Below are 23492 nucleotides of genomic sequence, written 5' to 3' on the forward strand. Positions count from 1 at the left end.
TGCTTGGAGGATCCCGAGACCAAAGAAGTGCTTCAGGATATCCATGAAGGGGATTGTGGTAGCCACACTGGGGGCAGGTCATTATTCTCAAAAGTATTAAGAACAGGATATTATTGGCCTACCATGAGAAAAGATGCTGCAGAATGTGCTTGAAAATGTGATGCATGCCAAAGACACATCAACATACTACATCAGCCTGCTGAACCACTGTATCCTATTGTTTCCCCTTGGCCGTTCATGAAATGGGGAATGGATATAGTGGGAAAATTGCCAAAAGCTCCAGGAGGAAAAGTCTTTATGCTGGCAATGACGGATTATTTCTCTAAATGGGTTGAAGCTGAAGCATTTGTTCAAGTCAGAGATCAAGAAGTGGTATCCTTCATAAAAAGAAATATACTGACTAGATTTGGTATACCAGCTGAAATAATTTGTGACAATGGATCTCAATTCATAAGTAAGAGGACTACTGACTTCTGCAAGAGTTGGGGAATCAAAATGATCACATCCACACCAGTGCATCCTCAAGCAAATGGACAAGCAGAATCCTCAAACAAGATAATTGTCAACAATTTGAAGAAAAGGCTTGGAGCTAAGAAGGGAAGATGGGCAGAAGAATTACCCTATGTTTTGTGGGCCGATAGAACGACGATAAAAAGTGCAACTGGCCAAACCCCATTTTCCTTGGTATTTGGAGCAGAAGTGGTGATCCCGACTGAAATGGTAATACCTACAGCAAGATCCAGCCTCCGGGATCCTGAGCAGAATCCTGAAATCCTATGCCAGGAATTGGATACAATTGATGAGACAAGAGATGCAGCAAGGCTAAGGATGGCAGCATATCAACAAAGGATATCTAAAGCATATAACAAGAATATAAGGACTAGAAGGTTCCAGGTTGGAGATTGGGTATTAAGAAAAGCTTTTCAGAATACCACTAATCCTGCTGACGGAAAGCTGGCCCCAAAATGGGAAGGACCCTATAAGATTGAATCAGAATCAGGGAAAGGAGCATACCGACTCAAGAATATGGAGGGGGGTATGCTACCAAGATCCTGGAATGCTATACATTTAAAGCTCTATTTCAAGTGAGTTAGGAATTTAATTTCTATGGTATGAATTTTATCTCTTTTAATATGTTTAATATTATTTACTATTTTGAACCCATTACTGACTTAAGCATCGGAGGGGTGTTAGCCAGGCTAACACCCACCTTAGTTTACAATTGTTTTGCAGAATATGCTTCGGGATATAGCTCCAGGATACTTCGAAAGATTAGAGGATTGGCCCCCTCTCTCACGTTTAAGGGATCCTGATCCCTTCAAAGGTTTAAAGGTATTCACCTTTCTCACGAATTGGGTTTAAACACCCCGCCTGGAGCGCAAGTTGTCCAGGGATAGTCCAAGGTGGCGGGACCAGTTCATGTAAAAGTGGCTGACAATTTTGTCACTGTTGGCTACATCCTGGACCCTTAAGGTATATGAGGATTGATCACCCTCTCTCACGAAAGGGTATTTTCATACTCTCTAAGGTTTAAAGGTTTTCACCTTTCTAAGTCTTGGAGTTTATTCACTCCCGCCTGTAGCGCATGAAAATTTGGGATTTTCCCCAAGATACTAAGAATTTATCTCCAGAATGTTTTCTGGTTTTACTCCAGTAACACAAGAACTGTCCAAACAGTTAGAACTTGAAAATTTTCTAAGTATTCGAAGACTTTATGTACAGGGGACATTCCTCCTAAGGCGATTGTGTAAAGCTCGAAGAATCGAATTCAATGCACTAAGTATTTTGGACTGGGGACATCTTGGTTGAAGAAGTTGCAAAAGGATTAAAAGTTTGATACTTGGGCTACACCCTATTCCTGGTATGATCTTTCCTTTGTAAGTTGTTTAAACTTTTGAAACTATGTTTAAGGCTCGAATGTCTTGATAAGAACGTATCTTTAGGATATGTTCTCAAAATGTGTTTTTGGATACGTTTTGGGATATTTGATTGGAATATTTGGGAAATGATACTTGGGTTGAAAATAAATACTCTGGTCAAATAAGTGTTATCAAAATGAAAGATAAACTATCTTTTATTCTTTAGAAACTTTGGATTATGAGAAGTTCTATTTGACAAAAATCTTCATAGGATACCACTGAGTATATTGATCAGGATTTTTTCAAAAGGTAACGGCACAAATTTTGCGAAGCTAAAATTTAAACTAAGTAATGCATGACGAAAAATTAAATAGAATAACAAATAAGTCAAAAGATGGTTATATTATTAACAGGTCAAAAGTTGTGCTTTTGGTTTCACCTCAAACCGAGGCCCATCCGCCAAAAGCACAGTTAGTTTTTACCATATTTACGCAACAGTTGAAGGTTTCATCTCAAAACAAGACCCATTCGCCTCCAACCGTTGCATCATTCAAAACAAATTATACTAACTGATGACCAAGGGCTTCATCCTGAAACCCAGGACCCATCCACCTTTGGTCATCATATTGTTCTAATGCAGGAAATATAAATTGTTAAAAGGACAAAAAAGTAAATTGTTCAAACACACATAACTCTCAAATTTAAGATAAATAAATATTAGGAGGCAGTGCCTTCTTCGCCCATGACATTTTCGACAGCATCCGTTTCGGGATTAGTTTGAACGTCCTTCTCAGCATCAGTTAGTTTTTCAACCACCCTTGAGGATCCTTTAGTTGCGGGTTTAACAGGACTACTGCCAAGGCTCCTCAGCTTTGCCTCCCAAGCATTGACATCCCAAGAGGGGCATTCGAAGCCCAATGCCTTGGCTTCGTGGGCCGTCTTTAACCTGGCCTGAAGAAGGGAAGTAACGACGGAACTTTTAAGGCTATCCCGGTAGTTAATCATATCTCGTTCGTGTTGAGCATGGGCAGTATCAAGATCGGCTTGGGCTTCAAGAGTGGCTTTGTTGAGGGCGGCCTGGTGTTCTTGGGTCATAGCCTTGAATTTGTCCTCGTAATGCCGAGATTTTGTGGCTGCAATCATACCCTGATCGGAGATGGTGACCTCAGCTTTCTTCAACTTGGACTCGAGCGTCTTGTTGAGCCCACAGGATTCTTGATATAGATGAACCAAACGTTCGAGACCCTGCAAAGTGAGAGAACAGGTATTGGTTTTAATAAATACTTATAACCAGCATAAGGTGCAGGATATAGCTCAAGGATACAAACCTGGTTGAGAAAAGAGGTCATGAATCCGCTTGCCTCAATGAACCCGTGGTTCTCATAAGGAAATGTATCGGAGATGACAGGTGAATCAGGTTCTTTCCTTTTGCGAGAACTTGAGCTCCGGGGCTTAGTAGCTGGCAAAGGTTTGGGAATGGTAATGGCCTTGGAGCTGCTAGGCTTGGAGGAGGTCGTGGCCTTGGGACTAGGCTCCTTCTTGATCTGGACGTGATCGGAGTAACTGTCTAGCTCGTCAAGGTCGAAAACCTCAGGGATCTTGGCCAGTGCTACATAAAAGGAAAGTCCTATATCCTTATTACTCTTCATTATATTGTATTACATTAATTAGTCATTTACAAAGTAATTCTTACCAGACATTTCGGACGATGAGTATTGACTAGAACTTGGGACGTGTGTGGTAAAACTCCTGTCACCTGCCGGTAGCTGGTAAACCGCTTCGATTCTCTTTTCTGATTCTGCAGTAGGGGGAGCGACTTCCTTAAAGTTCACTGCGAAAAATCGAATAAAACGAAATTAGCAGAGGATAAAAGTCTCAGTGTATACGGGGATATTCATGGTCCTACCGGTGGTTAACCACTCCACCGGAAGATTAGCACCCTCATGGATGGAGTCCCGTTTGACGAAGAAAAACTTGCGTTGCCATCCATCCTCGTTTTTGGTGGCCTTGAGTATAAGGGGTTTGCTGGAAGTCGAAAAGAGTAGGAACCGACTGGAACCATGTGATCGGAGGCGATAAGCAATTGGCATATCTTCGATGCAGAGGTCGGGATAATGAAGGTTTTTGATTTGGTTAAGCACAATCAATACTCTCCAAACCATGGGCATGGTTTGGGCAAAGGAAATACCAGTAGTTCGAAAGAATTGCATTATGAACTCAGGAAAGGGATACCGAAGACCTAGCGAAAAAGGGTATGCCGGAAAACAGACCCAATCGGCAGAAGAAACATCTGATCGAATTGATCGATCAAATGGTCTAAAAATCGGGCCATCAGGGAACGCGCCGGAGGCTCTCGACGCCGCAATGTCTGCATTATCAAAAGAACAGATCTCCTTCTCGGGATTTTTGAGAAGATTTTGCTGAACGAAGGAGTCCGACGATTCACCGGTTTGGGAATGGACTCTAGTGGCCATTGCAAGAAAAATAATATTAACAGGAAATGAGGAAGGGGAAAGTGATTACCTGGAGATTCTGTTGTTGGTTTCTGGTTATCAAACAAGAAGAGAGAAGATATAGGGGCGTAATGGATGTCCATCGAGTGAAAGCGCGTTGGAAGTTACAGGGTGCTATCTTGACCGTCATTTCAATTTAATAACCTCGGTTTGCGAGATAAAGTTTTAAAATATATCCGTTGGACTGGTATACCAACAGATACATTTTGGGGACAATTGTTATGGGTCATTTTCTGAACATATATCCTAACTAATATTCTGCTTCTGATTGTTTACTTGTGATCAGGATACCGAATCAGGATATTGGTAACATCCTGGTACGATATCCTGGTATTAATTGAATTGATCACGTGCTGATTAGAAGGTACAAGTCTCCAACGTTCAAGAAGACTTCTTCCCCCCAAGACTCGGGCTGATTGGTTAGATTAAAGACATTGAACCCGAAAGACCAGGACTGCAACGTTAACTTGAGGAATATTCGAAGCATCCCGGTTTAATAGGATAGTTAGTTGATTTCGTTTAACTATAAATAGCATGATCGGATCAGATTAAGGCACTCACTTTTTCATTCGCACACTTTACTCACTAGTTACTAGCAATCACTACACACCAACACTTGTAATCAAATCACGTTGTAACACCTAGTTGATCCGCATCATATCCTGCACTGTATCCTGACTTTTGAAGTAATAGAAGAACAAGGCAATTGCGATTGTATGCTCCCGAGGTTTTATGCCAGCGATCTAGATTGATCAAGGGCTTTCCTCGTACACCTCGTGTCACCCTTTCCTTTTTTGTTCATTGTTTGATCTTGGATACAACTTTATATCCTGAGCTGTATCCTTAAACTGTTTTTGCAAATAATTTTACCTGAACATTTTTGACACACCTTTCAAGCACACTACCTCACTTAACTAATTTGATCACTAAATTGCTTAGGTAATTTTTGACCAAAACACTAACAATATTACAATAAATACATATTTGCAAATATATATATATATATATATATATATATATATATATATATATATATATATATATATATATATATAGGGAAGAGTTTAAATGAGAACACTCATCTTTTGTGAGAACACTGAGAACAAATCTCAGCCAATCAATTTTGTTTTCTTTTATTTAAATGAAAAGGGTAACCTGGTAATTGTACAATCTTCCGTTTCATTCACGACACCTTCTCCAATTTTGAAAGCTCCATGCGACATCAACCCCAATCTACTCTTGATTCAATTACAATATGTGAAATTCTAACTGCTCTAAAGCAAGGTCAATTCCATATGTTCTTAATCCAAGTCAATTTACTATGTTCTCTTTCATTTTCTGAGATAGCTAATGTTAGGGTTTGTAGGGCTGGTGAAATTAAGGAGAATCGCAGAGGAGATTCATTTGATTGTAGCAATGTTGTAGCCTATGTTACATAGGGAATTGTAGCTAATCGATTGGTTACAGGTTATAAACTACCCATGCACTACATTCGTATGGTATGATAACTGATCCAAAAACTATTATTTGCTTCTTCCTATTGTTTGCTTAACTGGTTGCGATTGAAATTTTTACAAATTGCAGGTTTTAGTGAATTAATTGAACTTTTGGTGTATGAAATTTACTTGAGTTTGTGTGCATTTTGGAAGTGTGTAACCTGTTGAATGGGCCGAGTCTCTATAGGATATGATTTTCATATGATAGAATTGTTTTCTGAAAGAATTTCTAATTAATGTGTGATATTTTGTTGTGATATGCCAATAAACATACATATTTTATGTGGCTGCAAGTTAAAAAAGCTTTTACTTATTTAGTTTAGTATGTGTATTTGTGCTATTGCAATAAAAGTTTTAATGTCAGTGTTTCAAGGGATTTTGTTTTCTTAAAAGGGTCATAATTCGTCCTCCCCTTTTAATTAACACTTATCATTTTTTTGTGATTGACCATTAGTAAATGTGTGGGAAAGACTGATTATAATATGTATTACTTGATTAGTTGATAAAAGTTGATTCTACTCGTGTTATTTGAATTGTTCAGTTGAGACTTGATTGACCATATGTTTGTGAAGTTGATTCTACTCATGTTAATGAAAACTTCGATGCTAAAAACGAAGAAGAAGCAATTATGTATAGAGGGAGCTCAATGACATCTCAGTCATCATCGGAAAACGATTCAACATGGGTTCAGCCGGGAGATTTGACCGGTCTAAAGGGTCAACTAGTGAAGCTTCTAGAAACTTCTGGCGTGCATTTACCAATCGCGCGTCTTCCTTCCGAATACCAAAAAAAACTTCGGGAGACCCCTTTGTGTTTCCGAGTATGGCGCTATAAAGCTCGTAAATCTTTTGAAAAATTTTAGTGACGTGATCTTCGTCGAAGGGCAAGCGCAAAAGAAATTTGTATTACTCAAGAAATGCTCAACGGATGTTAATCATGCCGTAATTAAGCATGATCGGAAAGGAAAAGGCGCACGTGAAGTATCGTCGGATGAATTCTCCGATGATGAAAAAGTAGTTCTTGAATAACAGAACGAAACGTTTAACCAATTCAGGTATGAATTGCAAGAAATACTAGTGAGTTGTTCTTGTAGAATCTTTTTTAGTTGTTCCGAGGCGATTTATCAGCAACGATATAAATGGCCACTTGTTTGAAAGAAATTCGGTGTTAACAATCTTGAGGAGTTGTTTGAAAAGATGAATGAAGTTGTAGTGTTGCATGAGGAACCAGTAACCAAAAAGAAGTTCCTGTTGGCTGCTGGTTTGTAAGGTTCAATGGACCACATTACGAACTCACGCGTTTGGGCTTGAATTGGTTATTGGTTTGATGAACAAAGGCTGCATGGTTTGTTTAATGTACCTTGTGGTTATTGGAATCAAAGCAATGGTCTTTGTAAGCCGAAACAGCCGCGATGTGTCATGTAAAATGTTTCTGCTCCCACATGATCTTTTAGCTAATGTGGTTGTGTATCTTTTTAACACTTCATTGCATTGTCAAAGGCAAAAAAAAATCGCTACTAGTTTCTTTTCGGTCGATAACAAGGGCCCTGATGTGCGGTTTCCCTTGAATAAAGAAGGGTTGTAATTATCGCACCACGGGTGACCTGGGACATTAATTATATTGCTAATGATTTCTCTCTTAAGTTACTGCTTTTGAGCCTTTTGTTCTTTTAGGGTTGCATCTACAACTTTTTACCAGTAATTGGTTCGGTATCATTTATCGCATTACAGGTGACTTTTGTTCACTTGTACTTTCGAGACAGGGAAAGCGTTCACTTGTTTTGGTCCAATAAACATACATATTTTATGTGGCTGCAAGTTAAAAAGCTTTTACTTATTTAGTTTAGTATGCGTATTTGTGCTATTGCTATAAAAGTTTTAATGTCAGTGTTTCAAGGGATTTTGTTATTCTTAAAATGGTCATAATTCGTCCTCCCCTTTTAATCAACACTTATCATTTTGTTTGTGATTGACCACAAGTAAATGTGTGGGAAAGACTGATTATAATACGTATTACTTGATTAGTTGATAAAAGTTGATTCTACTCGTGCTATTTGATTTGTTTAGTTGAGACTTGATTGACCATATGTTTGTTCTATTCGTTTGTCTTACACATGTGTAATGTTCAATTAATGTCAGGATAGGCTAGTATACGCACTAGCTTGCGACGTTTGATACTGTGAGGAGGCGACAAGTGCTTAGGATGTTGTGGTGACGCGATTAAGAGGGAAAAAAACAGGACCGACTTTGAGATACCATTGGTGTTCCCATGTTTTTACAACACCAACAACGAAAGTAAAAAAGAAGAAAACAAACAGTTTTAGTATTAACACTAGCAACAAATGTCACGTGGTGACTTCCTTGAGTCAACTCTTTGTTACCAGTGTTCAAATTCAGATGGCCGTAAGGATGAAGATGAAGCCTAACAATACCACCAATCAAGCAACTAAACGCAGTGACGTATAAGTGGATTTGAATCTTGGTGTTCCTTTGATGAATAGGAGAAAAAACTATTTGTACACATCATTAATTCGATTTAGTTACTTCTTACATCTTTTGTTTGTTCTGTTGGTGGATTTCACATCCTTTTGTATTTTATATGTACAAGTTTGTTTAAATCGTGTCAATTAAAATCACATTTGTGCAGCTAATTTACACATGTGTAATTTGTTAGTGTCACATATCTATGTATGTTTTACATAAGAGCAGTTGAATTACACATGTGTAAACAGTGCTCTATTACATATCTGTATTTATTTTACACACGTGCAGCTCAATTACATGTTTAAAGTGTTCAGTGTTACATATTTGTGCTTGTTTTACATATGTGCAGGTTATTTACACATGTGTAAATTGTTCAGTGTCACATATAATGTATTTGCCATAGTTCACATGTGTAATACACATGTGCAATATTACACATATATACAATACTTTAAATACACACATAGGTAATATGGCATTATAAAGACCAACTTAAAATACAAAGTCTATAAATTTCAAAGCCAAAATTTATGTAAATATGAGCATTTCAAACACCGGATGTAAATTGTCAAACAAGATGATTTACACATTGTAACCAAGTTATAATCCTTGACATACGACAACCACGATTACATAAAAACAAAAGTCGTAACATTGATATACCCTAACCACGGTAACATAGAAATAAGTCATAATCTATAATATCATCTAATCTTTTTTTGTCTTTCTCAAACTCCATTGCTTTCTTGATCACATCTTCTCGGTGAATACTCTATTTCCAAAGTACAATCTCCGCGTCTTTCTCTGGGCTTATACATGATTTACACATGTGTAAGTTGTTTAATTATACGTATACAATATTAACTAAGATGGTTTACACATGTGTATACATATTACTTACATATATTTAAACATTTTATTTATAATAAACTGACCTGCATGCACCCGAGTTCAACCACAAGATTCTATAGCTTCTCCCTACGACTCGTGAAAGCATTGGTTGTGGATTCAATCACATCGACTTTGAAAGAATCTGCATAAAAGGAAATTAAAGATCAAGGAGAGAGCAATATATTCGAAGGATCTAAAATCTGGAAACTTATTTTAATATAATATTAATTTCGCTTTGAGGATTCCGTTCAAATTCGTTGCCACAAATACAACCGTCTACAAAATCAAACATACCAACAAACAAATTTATATTTCAAACCCAAAACTGGTGGATGGAACCGAATATATCTAAACTAGATTCAAAGGTATAAACATGATATGGTTATTTTCTTTAACTGGTATAATTAACACATGTGTAAACCTTCATACTTATGCTAATTTTTTTAACTATCATGATCTACACATGTGTAAATCTTTGAAACTATGTTAATTTTTTTTAACTACAATGTTTTACACATGTGTAAACCTTCATATCTGTTCTTTTTTTTAACTATTATGATTTACACATGTGTAAACCTTCATATCCAAGCTTATTCTTTAACTACAATGATTTACACATGTGTAAACCCTCGTCTATTCTTTTTTATGCTATTATGATTTACACATGTGTAAAACTTCATATCTATGCTGAGTTTTTTAAACTATTATGATTTACACATATGTAAACCTTAGTATCTAAGCTTATTTTTCTTACTATTATGATTTACACATGTGTAAACCTTCATATATGTTTATTTTTTTTAGAACTGTTGTGATTACACATGTGTAAACCTTTATAAATTTGATGAAAAAAAAATTGATCTTCGAAATTACTCAATTGGTGAAAACTTACCAGATACCAATCATACATAATAACATGCATCTTTCAATCAATAACTTCTTTGTTTTCCACATTCATCTTCTCTAACACTATGTTTCACACTTGTATAAACCTACATACAGATGATTATTTTTATAGCTTGAGAGAATAGTTTATGTCCTTGAACAAGACTAAATATCATGAAATAACATGCAATGTGATTCCAACACCTTTACTAAATATCATGAAATAACATGCAATGTGATTCCAACACCTTTGTCAAAATCACATATTCCAACATGGCCCTATTGGCAGATCTTACCAGTTCACCAGTTGTACTAACATACCATCAATAATGTGGATAAATTATAATATACACTTACAAGATATATGTGAATAAATTATAACATACACATAAACTGTTCATCAAACACCCCATCTACAACTACTCAAACAAAAATAATCCAACAAAATCAACCCAATAAACACTTAGACCCGAAACCTTTATTTAAACACCTCATATGCAACTACTTAAAACATTAGTAATTCAATACAATCAATGCAATAGACACTTAGACCTATAATCAAACACCTCATATGCAACTACTCAAACAGATATACCCAACAAAAATGAACCCATCACACACTTAGACATTTCATCAAACACTTTATGTGCAACTACTTAAACCCAACTATCACTCTTACATCCTCACATAACTCTCAAATTCCAACAAGATCCAAACCAACATCCATCAAACAAAACAAAAGAACACCAATATACCCTTGATTAACAAGTATCAATTGCCTTACAGATTAAAAGATGAACACATGGAAAATAAACAATTGCAAACACAAAGAACAATAAGAGAATCAGAAATCCGTTGCAGATATACACCTTACGTATTGTATCAACGTCGACTTTTGGTTTAGTGATCTCCTGCATCAGCCTTGTATCTCGCGTCAGAACTTAATTGCAGAGAATTGGGTTTGTGATTTCATGAGGATGAAGGTAATTTGATGGGGCTGATGGGTTGTACGATGGTAATGGGTTTTTTTTAAATGTATTTTTACGATAATGCCCTTTTTAGTCTTTTATTTTATGGTTCCCTTCTTATTTAAGCCCCCTCTAATCTTAGCCCTTGATTGAGGATGATCTATGGAGTAAAAGTGTTCCTAGTGTTCTCACAAAATTCTATGTTCTCAAGATAACCCTCCCCTATATATATATATATATATATATATATATATATATATATATATATATATATATATATATATATATATATATATATATATATATATATATAGGATTAGGTTCAAACGTGAACAATTTCTCCAGCGTGAACTGCGTGAACTGATTTGGACCATTGATTATTAGGATCTTGATATTTTGAATGGGTGGCATGATTGTAATTATTAGGTTTTTTGATACTATTTAATTAAGCTAATAAGGGTAAATATGTAATCTCCATATCATATTGAACAACCTCCCATTTATATCTACTTTTACGTTTCAAAATCCCACAAATATCTCTCTCTCACATATCAAAGCCAACATCAAAGAAAATCCCACACCACACAGATCCGTCGCCCGAACTGCATCGCCGACATCAACGGGAAAAGTGGAGATCGAAGGTCGCCGGAACTGCAAAGCCACACAGATCGTCACCCAGATCGCTCTGCCCGCATCTCTTATCTCGCCGCTGATTAACAAGGCGGCGTTGAAGAAGTGAGACGGCAAAGATCGACGACATCGATCGGAGGTAATTGTTATACTAACTCGTCCCTTCTACCCGATTAAAAACACCTTTATTTATTGTTCATTACTCGGCCCAATCAAGAATGATTAAATGTCTGATAGTCAAACTTTGAATGAGTTGATATGATCGGTCCAATTAGATTTGAGTGTAATTAATATTGTCGGCTTAGTGGTTTTAGAAATTCAAAGAGTATCAAATCACATGTTAAAGTGGCTCAATAGTCAAATGGTTTGTCAGGCCCATGTGCATCAATATTTGATAGTCAAACTTTGAATGAGTTGATATGATCGGTCCAATTAGATTTGAGTGTAACCCTAAGATAGTAGCATGGTCTGAATCAGTTGCAGAGATTCTTGATTTAGATCCTAAATGTTGGGTTCTATTTTAATGTTTTAGTTAATTTATTTATTAGTTAATATTTAATTTTAATGATTATTGGTACAATGTTTAATGCAATGTACACATGTGTATTCTGATTTTTGCTCTGTTTTAATGCGATGTACACATGTGTATTCTGATTTTGCTCTGGTGTTAAAGCGATGTACACATGTGTATTCTGATTTTAACGCGATGTACACATGTGTATAGCGTCTGTTTTTGTGATATCTCAGAATTTTTTGTGTATTGAATGTGTAAGGTTTGTTGATGTACACTTGTGAATTATGCAAAATATTAGTTGATGAGTTTTTTTTTGTGCTATTATAGGAGATTTCGTAACGAGAAAAGTGGAGATGGAAGGTCGATAAGGATGATTCACATATGTTTGTCTGCTTGGTCGATAAGGATGATTCAGCATACAACGTGGCGAATAATTGTAAAAGATTATGTTTTCTGTTTTTTTCCGATTATGTTGGGTTTATTGTTTATACGAAACTGGAACTTGTAATTATATGTTTTTTTTGTTTGGTTTGGAAAACATTATGCAACTTGTAATTTGTTAAATATAAAATAGTTTTACATGTATTGTTTCTATGTATGTATTATGTAGCCAATTACACATATGTACGATGCTGAGTACACATGTGTACCGTTCTATTTATATCCAAGTACACATGTGTATACCGTTGAAATATGAAGGTTACGTGGATCTTAAAAATCAAAATTTGAATTCTGGTGATGAAATCTGAAATAAAAATTAAAATTGAAATATGGTGATTTGTTGTTTGTTTTGATAATTATATTATTAATAAATAAAACATAATGTGGATAATGAATTTAAAATAGGAAAGAGGTAACTTAATTCAATTATTAAAATAATGATTTAAATCTAATTTTTTATATAATTACAATCCTACCCTTAACAACTTAAAAGGAAATCAAGGGTCAAGATCTGTTCACGCAGTTCACTCTTGGGAGGTTGTTCACGCTGGAACCCTACCCTATATATATATATATATATATATATATATATATATATATATATATATATATATATATATATATATATATATATATATAGGGAGCCGCTAAAATGAAAACCACCCCCAGTTGTAAGAACCATGAGAACCACTCTCGACCAATCATATTCTGCCAACCAAAAGGGTAGTTTAGTCATTTACCCCAAGTGTCGAATCTCTCACCATCTCTCTTCATTAATTGTATCAGACTATTATAATTAATCTCTCACTCTCTCTCTCTCTTCATATCCATTCATTTTCATCTCTTCCATGGAGAGACACCTGCAACCTAAAAATAATCAAACCCATTTTAAGTCCCTAAAATTCAAATCATCTTCATTTAACCAACATAAAACCCAAAAATAACCCCCCCATCCGCACTCCCCTTCCTCCCCCTCGTCCGATCAAGCTCCTCCGGTGACCGAAGCTCCGGCCCTTCCTTCCACTCGTCCGATCAAGCTCCTCTGTGGTGGCCGATGGCTGCTGCCGTTAACATTACACCACCGTCATCTTCGTAATTGATTCCTAGGAGAGCACCACCTCCGCCGCCGTACACGGCGGTGCTGTCGCCGGAAAATACAGCAGCAACGAAGAACAGCAGCAGCAACCCCGGTTGATGTGTCGATGGCGGTGGTGGCGGTGTGTCGACGGCGGTGGTGGCGGCGAATGATGGGGTGAAGGAGGTGGGTGAATCTGGTGCTTTTTGATTCTGTTGATTCCGTTGAATCTGGGTTTGAATCTTGTGGTTTTGACTTTCTTGATTGATTGTTGGTAAGTGTTTTTGTTGGGTTTGAATCTGTTTGAATATGTTGTTGGGTTTGAATCTGGTTTTTGTTGGGTTTAAATCTTGTGGTTTGAATCTGGTGCTTTTTTGATGAACTTTGATTTTTGATATGTGGGTTTTGATGCACTTTGTGGTGATTTTGCTTTTTCTAGTGATTTTTTTTTTTACAAAACAGATCTCTAGTGATATGTGGGTTTGATGAACTTTGATTTGAAGTTTGATTTTTTATGAACTTTGATTTTTGATATGTGGGTTTGATCTGTTTTGTGGAAATTTTTGATATATGGGTTTGATCTGTTTTGATATGGTCGATTGGGGCGGCGATGATGCAAAAAAAAAAAAAAAAAAAAAAAAACGCAGATTTTGATGACGACGGCGCGGCAAGGACGGCGGATGGTAGGTTTTTTAAACCTGCAACCCCACTTTTGCAGCCTTTTGATTATCGAATAATCTGAGCCAAACCCCGTTTTTTTTCGAGATACACTTTGTTTTGATGTTGTTGGTTTTTTATTTCCCCCCCCCCCTAGTCGAGGATGATAACAATATATCTGAGACACTTCACCGAGTTTGCGATTTTCTGGGTGCGTTCGTTTTTGCGTAAAAAAGTTTTTGTAAAAAAAAATTAAACCGTAAAATTTTTGACGTAAACCGTAAACTTTTTAACGTAAAACGTAAAAACGTAAAACGTAAAACGTAAAAACTTTTAGGTAAAACGTAAAAACGTAAATTTTTTTACTAAAACGGAAAAAACGTTAACGTAAAAAACCTGAATTTAAAAATGTTAACGGAAAAAACCGACGTGTAAAAACGTAAAAAACGTTAACGTAAAAAACCGGCGCGTAAAACGTTAAACGTAAAAAGTTTTTCGTAAAACGTAAAAAGTTTTTCGTAAAACGTAAAACGTAAAAAGTTTTACGTAAAACATAAAAAGTTTTACGTAAAACGTAAAAAGTAAAAAGTTTAACGTAATACGTAAAAAGTTTAACGTAAAGCGTATAAAGTTTAACGTAAAACGTAAAAAGTTTAAAAAGTTTAACGTAAAACGTAAACTTTTTAACGTAAAACATAAAACGTAAACCTTTTTCTACGTAAGTTGTAAAACGTAAAAAACCGTGTGATAAAACGGCGCCTAAACAAGGGGCGTGAATGTGGCGCATAAAAACGCCGCGAAAAAAAAAGGGATGTAAAAAACACCGCGTTAAAACGGGACGTAAAAAAACGGCGCGTTAAAAAAACGACGCTTGAAAAAGTCGAGCGTAAAAAACGGCGTGAAAAAACGATCCATTAAAAAACGATGCGTAAAAACGGCGTGAAAAAAAAAATTGTCTTTGTTAAAAAAAATTTGAATTTAAAAATGTTTTTAATAAAAAAATCTTTTTAAAAAATAAAAAGTAATATAATAAAACTAAAAAGTAATATAATAAAACAAAAAAGTAATAAAAAAATAATAAAGACAAAAAGACAAAAAAAAGTTATTTTACTAAACTACCCTTTTGGATTAAAATATTAAATACATAATAAGAAAAAAATTATTTAATATTAATTTTTGTTACTTTTAATCTCATCCATCTTGTTGATCTAAAGGCTAGAAAGTGGTTCCCATGGTTCTTACAACTAGAGGTGGTTTTCATTTTAGCGATCCCCTATATATATATATGATATATTTGATATGAGTGGAGAGTTCAACTGAGAAGAAATTTTTTGTAAGAAGAAAAAAGAAGAAGTTTCAAACAATAACAATGCTACATTTTACTTCATTTAATGTTTGCACTTAATTTTATATTAAGGGTATATTTGTAAACTTACATAGATCATTAATTTGTAGTCTTCCTCTTTAATAGCTAATTACATTAAATTTGTAACTTATTTTTCAAAATATATATTTTTTCAAAAAAAAAAAATTAGAGTGTAGGACAAATTACTAGATGTGTAGGATAAATTACGAGTTGTGTAGGATAAATTTAAATATGTGTAGGATAAATTTCGAAATGTGTAGGATAACTTTTTATGTGTGTAGGCAAAAAAAAAAAAAATTAGCGTAAAGAATTATAATCTTTATGAGTAATTAATTACTTAAAGATAGTAATAAATGAGATGAATGAAAAACTACTTAACATTTTATAATTGTACCCTTTATTCTTTTTCTTCTCAATTAAATTTTCTTCTCAAATGAACCTCCCCTGATGTCATATATAATATTAGAATCTTCAAATAGCCACTCATCTTGCTACACCATATAATATTAATTTAATAATAGAATAAATGCTTATAGTTGACACTAATAAATAAATACAACAAAGTTGTACCAAATTCTTTCTGATTAGAATAGTAAATATATCAACCAAAATTTTTACAGAAATCAATGCTTTTGTTAGCATCGTTTTGATTTGTTCAAACTAATTAAATAACATCTCAATGATTGAAATCTTCAATATTGATCCAAAAGATTTGTTTTATGATATTCAAAAATTTCTTTTCAATATTTTTAGGGTAATATGTATTATGGATTTTGGATGCTTGAAATTGAAAATGTAAATTAATCATCCAAATATTTAATACGAATAAGTAATACAAGATTAATAATTAATAAACCTCATGAATGAAAATAAAACTTACCTGTAGGATAGTCACGCCGACTAATAATTTTTTTGAGAACTTTGATTTTTGATGACGACCTGGATGTGAATTACCAGAATTCCGTGTTTAGAGTCTTGTGCTGATAACGTGTTATGTAATAACTAGAACTTATTAGCAATGTATAGAAAAAAATGGGAGAATGAGAGATGGATTTCTTATTGATTGATTTCAACAACATATACAAATGCCATTATATATAGACAGACCCTTACATTAATACAATAGTAACTAAAAAGATAGAAGTTATAGATGTGGATAGTCACTACATAATGGATATACGCTAAAAAGATAAGAGTTATAGATGTAGATATTCACTACATAATGGATACATTAATAACAAATTTATATTTTTTTCATTAGTACACTTTTGTTTCACAAAAAATGCACTTAATAAGATTAGTAATGAAATTATATCAACAATAAAAAAAAGTGAAATAAGAAACTCATACCCTCTCCAACATTTGAATCACTATACTTGCACTTGCTAAAAAATATTTACTAATTTCAACGATTTAAATTTGAATTTTTCACTATCTATTCATCGACAACAAAACACACCGAATGTTTCCATCGACGCATAGATTAAATCCTAACAAAAATTTCTTTCTACTTAATTTTATCGTCAGATGGATCAATGAATGTTAGACGGATATCCAAAAATTGATATGTTACATTAAAATTTACAGAAAAAGAAAAAAAAAACAAATGAAAAGAAAAAATCAGATATGTAGACCATCTATTTATTGCAATCACGTTAATAGGGAAAATTTCCAAAATGACTGATGTTGATCAAGAAATTACCATAGACAAAAGCGCCGGCTAAGTCAATTTAGTTGGTTGTTTATCGACAAAACCGTCGGATAAAGTGGCTTAGCCGACGCTTTTGTATTTTTTGATAAAAATGTTTGATCAATGATATTTTAGTAATTTTCCCACGTTAATATGGCACAAAAGTAAAACCAATACATTTCACCACCAATAAACTAATTGAACAAAACCAAACTTTAACCTTTACCTTGTCACATTGATTCAGCATTTCTCTACCTAAATTATTACCATCTCAAAGGTCTCCCACTCTAACATTTACCTTATCAATTCTAAATTATATTATATTGTGAATAAAATATGCAACCCTCACAAAGATCATTGGCACCCTTACAACACACCCAACTCAATATCTCATGAAGTTGAACAATCACTATTTATAACATAATATCTATCTTCATGTGTGTCTATATACATATAAATACAAATATTATAATATATTATACTATATATACACACACATCTCCTCTTCACAAATCATACTCATCAATAAAACAGTATCATTTCTTAGCATTTTTTTTATCATATGGAGAATAAAAAGTTCCCCAAAATGGCTCTTTTTTTCCTCTCTTTCTTGTATCTCATTGCTTTCTCAGGTACATTCTCAACAATTTTTTTATATTTACCTATGTTCTTCAACATAATCCAAATTCTGCCCCCATTTGATTTTGTTATTTCAGGGGCGGTTGCATCGAATGGGATCGGTATAAGCTATGGGCGGCTAGGAAACAACCTTCCGTCTCCAGCGCTATCAATCGAACTCTTGCAAAACATGAGTGTGAGTCGAGTCAAACTTTACGACGCTGACCATGAAATACTCCACCTTCTATCAGGAAAGAATATTGACGTTGCGATCACTATCGCAAATGATGAAATCTCGGCAATCGCTGCAAACCAACACCTTGCAGACCAATGGGTGTATGAACATGTCCTAGCCCACTATCCCAACACTAGAATTCGGTTCGTGCTCGTTGGGCATGAAGTTTTCAGCACCATTGGCACGGAACAAGATATGCAAATAGCGCGCGATCTTCTACCTGCCATTAGACGGATTAAAAACACCATAAAAGCACAAGGGATTCACAACATCAAAGTAGCAACACCTCTTGCAATGGACATGATGTCAATAACATTTCCACCTTCAAACGGAAGCTTTAAGCCCGAGATAGTCGACCTCATGGCCCCATTGCTAAAATACATAAACGCGACAAAATCTTATCTCTTTGTAGATGTTTACCCTTACTTCGCATGGTTCGAAAATCAAGCCATGAATCAAACTAGCATAAACCTTGATTATGCTTTACTTAGAAGTGTAAATGTAACCTACACTGACCCACAAACCGGGTTCATGTACACGAACCTCCTAGACCAAATGCTTGACTCAGTGGTCTATGCAATGGCTAAACTTGGATATAATGATGTGCAACTTGCTATTTCAGAAACAGGCTGGCCACACGCAGGCGAGTCGGGTGCAAGCCCAGAAAATGCAGCTGAGTACAACAACAATCTCGTACGAAAGATGACTGCGGTCCCAAGTGTTGGAACTCCAGCCCGGCCCGGGGAGGTTATACCAACTTTTATATTCTCGTTGTATGATGAGGATCAAAAATATGGGCCGGCTACTGAAAGACACTGGGGCTTGTTAAATCCTGATGGGAGTCCTGTTTATCATGTGAATATAACTGGGAAGGGTGCATCTGATTAGATATCAACTTCATTCATCGATGAAATAATTCATAGTAATCAAGGCTAGCTATAGAAGTAGTGCATTAATCTTCATATGTTGTAACACTTTTGTAATATTGTTGCATTGGTTTAACATTTATAAATTTATACATTAGTGCATTAGTTTTGAACGGTTGTACATCAAATTTGAAGAACGATGTTAATCAAGTCCATCCGAGTACAAGAAACGGCTTTCGGGCCGGTAACGTTTATTTATTTGTTTAGTTTATTATGGGTCAAAACAATAGTGTTTATGTTTTATGTGTTTGGGCCGTAGGCCATATGTAATGGGTCGAACAAACATTAAGTCCAGTAAGGTTATGTATCGATTAGAAGGCATGCGGGTTTGGGCCGATGAAATTGAACCGGTACGTCCACGTTTACTAACCGCAGGAGCGGTTATCAAGGGATCGACGTATCCCTTCGTTTTGAAACGTCGCGACTGTGGAGACGTGCCTGTTCACACGTATAAAGCCGGCTGCAAATCCCCATTGTTCTTCGGTTCGATTAGTTATTCAAGTTCGTGTAATTACAAGTTATTATTCAAAGTTCAAGTTCGTTACAAGTTGTATTCGGTTAGTTTCATTATCATTCACAAGTTAGTTTTGTTCGATTCATGATGATGCACTGTGATTATTGTGGGTTGTATGAAAATGATTGTGTGTGCGGTCACAACACCGTCCGTTCCGAATGGTCCTGGGTTTCCGATGACGATGATACCAACATTGGTATCAGAGCCAAAGGTTTAACAGGAAGCGGAAGGAGTTGTGATCAAGATGGAAACTGGGTTTATGGAAACAAAGGAAAATCGGTGGAAACCGATTATGGTGAGGATGTTATTGTTCGTAGTGGAAAGTGCGGCCGGGCGGCGGAAGAGGATGAGTACGCGCAGGGGAAGCCAACCATGCGAACCGGGAAATCACCAACGAAGAAGTTTCCAAAGAAAGTGTTTCAAAAGGGTTTCGTGAAGAAGTCCGGTAAGAAATCAAATGCACCAGTGGATAGGCCGAGGAAACCGGGGATCCGGTGTTTCAAATGCAAGGAATTCGGTCATATCGCATCGATTTGCCCAAGTAAGTATATCAAATTATCACCGTTACCAATTGAAAGTGATTATGTTGTGAAAGATACTTGTGGTGGCAAATGGGATTCAATATGGGTTGTTGATCCCATGTTCAAAACACATATGACGGGAAACCGGAATATGTTTAAGTGTTTCAAGAGACACTTCGGGGTTGTGACAAACGAAAGTAGGAAAGACTTTTCGTTTGTGCATGGAATAGGAGAAGTAAGAGTGCCGGTGGACGGCAAAGACAAGACGATCCCGTGCGTAAGTTATGCACCAAGTCTAGACAAGAATGTTCTAAGTCTAGAACAACTCTTGTTCCAAGGGATAGAAACGGTCACCATGGGAGAAACGTGTGTGTTAAAGAAAATGTTTGGTTGTCGGTCGAAAGGGTTCGACATTTATGAAGACAAGTCGGAAGTCGACTTGGAACAAGATTATCTCAATGCGTTCTACGATAATCTTGGCGTTGACAACGGCTACAAGAAGGAAAAGAAAGAATTCCAAGAGTGTTTGGGTGATTATTATGAAAGGGAATTCGAGAAAGCAAGAGACAAGAAGAAAGTGTACGGTGAACATTCAAAGGCTAGAAAGAAAGAAGTTGTGTATTCCAAGAAAGCGAAAAAGGCATTGTTGATTTACATTGAAGGCGAGAAAGATAACCCGCGTCAATCAAGAGAAATGCTTCGGGAGCGAGCATTAACCCTCTCGCAACTCGAGGAGGACGTCATCGAAAGAAACATGATTATGGAAAGTTGTGTGGAACCGGGAGATCTTATTACATTGCACGAGGAAATAAAGAAACACCAAAAATTCTTCGATGCACCTTTCGAAGAAGTCTTGGTTTGGTTTATTACGGATTTTCTCGGGATTGTATGTGAGAAAGCAATGCCGCCAGAATTAATCGATGGCCGAGACCTTAGTCTCATATTGTTGCACCGCATCGTGAAGCACAACGGTGGGTTCAAAGAAGTGATGGAGAAAAATATGTGGGACGTGATTGCGGCCAAGTACGGTTACGAACCGGATGATGCTTACGAGGTGAAAGTCGCCTACATCTATTATTTGGAATTAGTCGAGTGGTACTTCGACTACATGAAGAAGGAGCGTGAAAGAAAGGAAGATGGAATGGCTGGAAATTCAAGTAACAATTGCGGTTGGCTCGACGAATCAAGCGACGACGACGTGGTGGTCAAGATCGAGGTCGCCAACAATCGCAAGGAGTGATCGCGGCCGGAGACTCGGATGTTCTTGCTTAGGGCGGTGAATGAAGAACGATGTTAATCAAGTCCATCCGAGTACAAGAAACGGCTTTTGGGCCGGTAACGTTTATTTATTTGTTTAGTCTATTATGGGTCAAAACAATAGTGTTTATGTTTTATGTGTTTGGGCCGTAGGCCATATGTAATGGGTCGAACAAACATTAAGTCCAGTAAGGTTATGTATCGATTAGAAGGCATGCGGGTTTGGGCCGATGAAATTGAACCGGTACGTCCACGTTTACTAACCGCAGGAGCGATTATCAAGGGATCGACGTATCCCTTCGTTTTGAAACGTCGCGACTGTGGAGACGTGCCTGTTCACACGTATAAAGCCGGCTGCAAATCCCCATTGTTCTTCGGTTCGATTAGTTATTCAAGTTCGTGTAATTACAAGTTATTATTCAAAGTTCAAGTTCGTTACAAGTTGTATTCGGTTAGTTTCATTATCATTCACAAGTTAGTTTTGTTCGATTCATGATGATGCACTGTGATTATTGTGGGTTGTATGAAAATGATTGTGTGTGCGGTCACAACACCGTCCGTTCCGAATGGTCCTGGGTTTCCGATGACGATGATACCAACAAAATTGACAAGCTGTGAAGATATGCTCCATGATCTCCAAATAATTCCCCGCAAAAGCGACAAACCCGATCAGGAACAATAATATTTTGAGAATCAAGTGCATCGTCGGTTGGGAGGTGGTTAAGGATCACTCTCCATGCCACGAAGCACACTTTTTTCGGCACCCAGGAGTTCCAAGAGAAGGTATCATTGGGCTGCAATCTTTGGATATCACACAGCTTGTCCTTTAAACTCTTTACAGAAAACATTCCTAGCCCATCCAGACCCCACCTGAAAGAGGTCAAAGAGCTTCCATCCCATCTGCAACCATACACATTTTCGAGCTTTCTAACCCAAACGGTTCAGGAACACAAAACTCAGTGGATCCAGTCCAATCCATACATCAAACCAAAAAGGATGGACTCCCCATTTCCCACCCAGGCTTTCACTTAACATAAGATTCACATTACGGTTGAGGAGAACATGGTCTATGTTAACAATTTGTTTCCATGGGCCGGCGATAGATAACTTACATGGGATAAAGTCCCAAGAACGAGACCAACTATGGATCTCACACACTGCCATCCTCCAAATAGCCGCTAGGTCCGTCTTGAAACGCCATCACCACTTCGCAAGCAAAGCAACTTTTGCATCACTAAGCGAGCCAAGCCCAACACCTCCTTGATGAATAGGGAGGACACTTCGCAAGCAAAGTGACTTTTGCATCACTAAGCGAGCCAAGCCCAACACCTCCTTGATCAACAGGCAGGATAACCTTATGATAAGCCACCCAACCCATCTATTTTTGTCCTTGTCCCCTCCCCTAAAAAGTTTCACCTAAGTCTATCAAGGGACTTGATGACTTGCACCAGAGAGAAATAATAAGTGAGGAGAGCGTTAAGAACCGACCTGAGGAGAGTGATTCTATTTCTACCCCAATCGAAAGTTAACCCGCCTTCCAAATCGATAACCGGTCACGAAATATATCCACAACTCGGGTCCCAACTTTTCACCAAATTCAAATTAGCCGGTTTTTTTATGGACGCACCACACAGTTGGAGAAACTTCTCACTCCCATTTCATACTATCTATGCTACCTATCATCCCTAGGAAAATCATGTCTATCATCATGAAACTCCAAATTTGTTGTATGTCACTAAACGTAGGTTTTCTCAAATATATTTTTACGCATAGTTCAATAACATACTCACAAAAAAAATATTGAGGACTCTCCCTTGCCACTCGTTCTCGTTCTGATATTTTTAATTAGCCATCCATTATGTCCGAACTAGTGGCTTAAGCTAATTGTCTATCCCGGTGGAGACTTTTTTTTTTTTTTTTTTTGCAATGTGCCAATTTCCATACTACCATACG

The 23492-nt window shown here is 36.4% G+C and overlaps 1 protein-coding gene across 1 annotated transcript; it reads left to right on the forward strand.

Annotated features, from left to right (window-relative positions):
* The first annotated feature begins 17925 nt into the window (after positions 1 to 17925).
* Positions 17926 to 19360, forward strand: LOC110879443 (probable glucan endo-1,3-beta-glucosidase A6). The gene is made up of 2 exons (XM_022127902.2): positions 17926 to 18100; positions 18185 to 19360. Exons 1-2 carry the CDS (start codon positions 18031 to 18033, stop codon positions 19207 to 19209), a joined length of 1095 nt encoding a protein of 364 aa, XP_021983594.1. The 5' UTR covers positions 17926 to 18030; the 3' UTR covers positions 19210 to 19360.
* The last annotated feature ends 4132 nt before the right edge of the window (positions 19361 to 23492 follow it).

This window comes from Helianthus annuus, chromosome 1, assembly GCF_002127325.2.
Source record: "Helianthus annuus cultivar XRQ/B chromosome 1, HanXRQr2.0-SUNRISE, whole genome shotgun sequence".
Classification (NCBI taxonomy): domain Eukaryota; kingdom Viridiplantae; phylum Streptophyta; class Magnoliopsida; order Asterales; family Asteraceae; genus Helianthus; species Helianthus annuus.

Bases quoted from the DNA above. Each gene is read 5' to 3' on its own strand.
- LOC110879443 (XM_022127902.2), top strand. From the start codon at position 18,031: ATGGAGAATAAAAAGTTCCCCAAAATGGCTCTTTTTTTCCTCTCTTTC. The intron at 18,101-18,184 runs GTACATTCTCAA...TTGTTATTTCAG, and splicing joins GTATCTCATTGCTTTCTCAG to GGGCGGTTGCATCGAATGGG.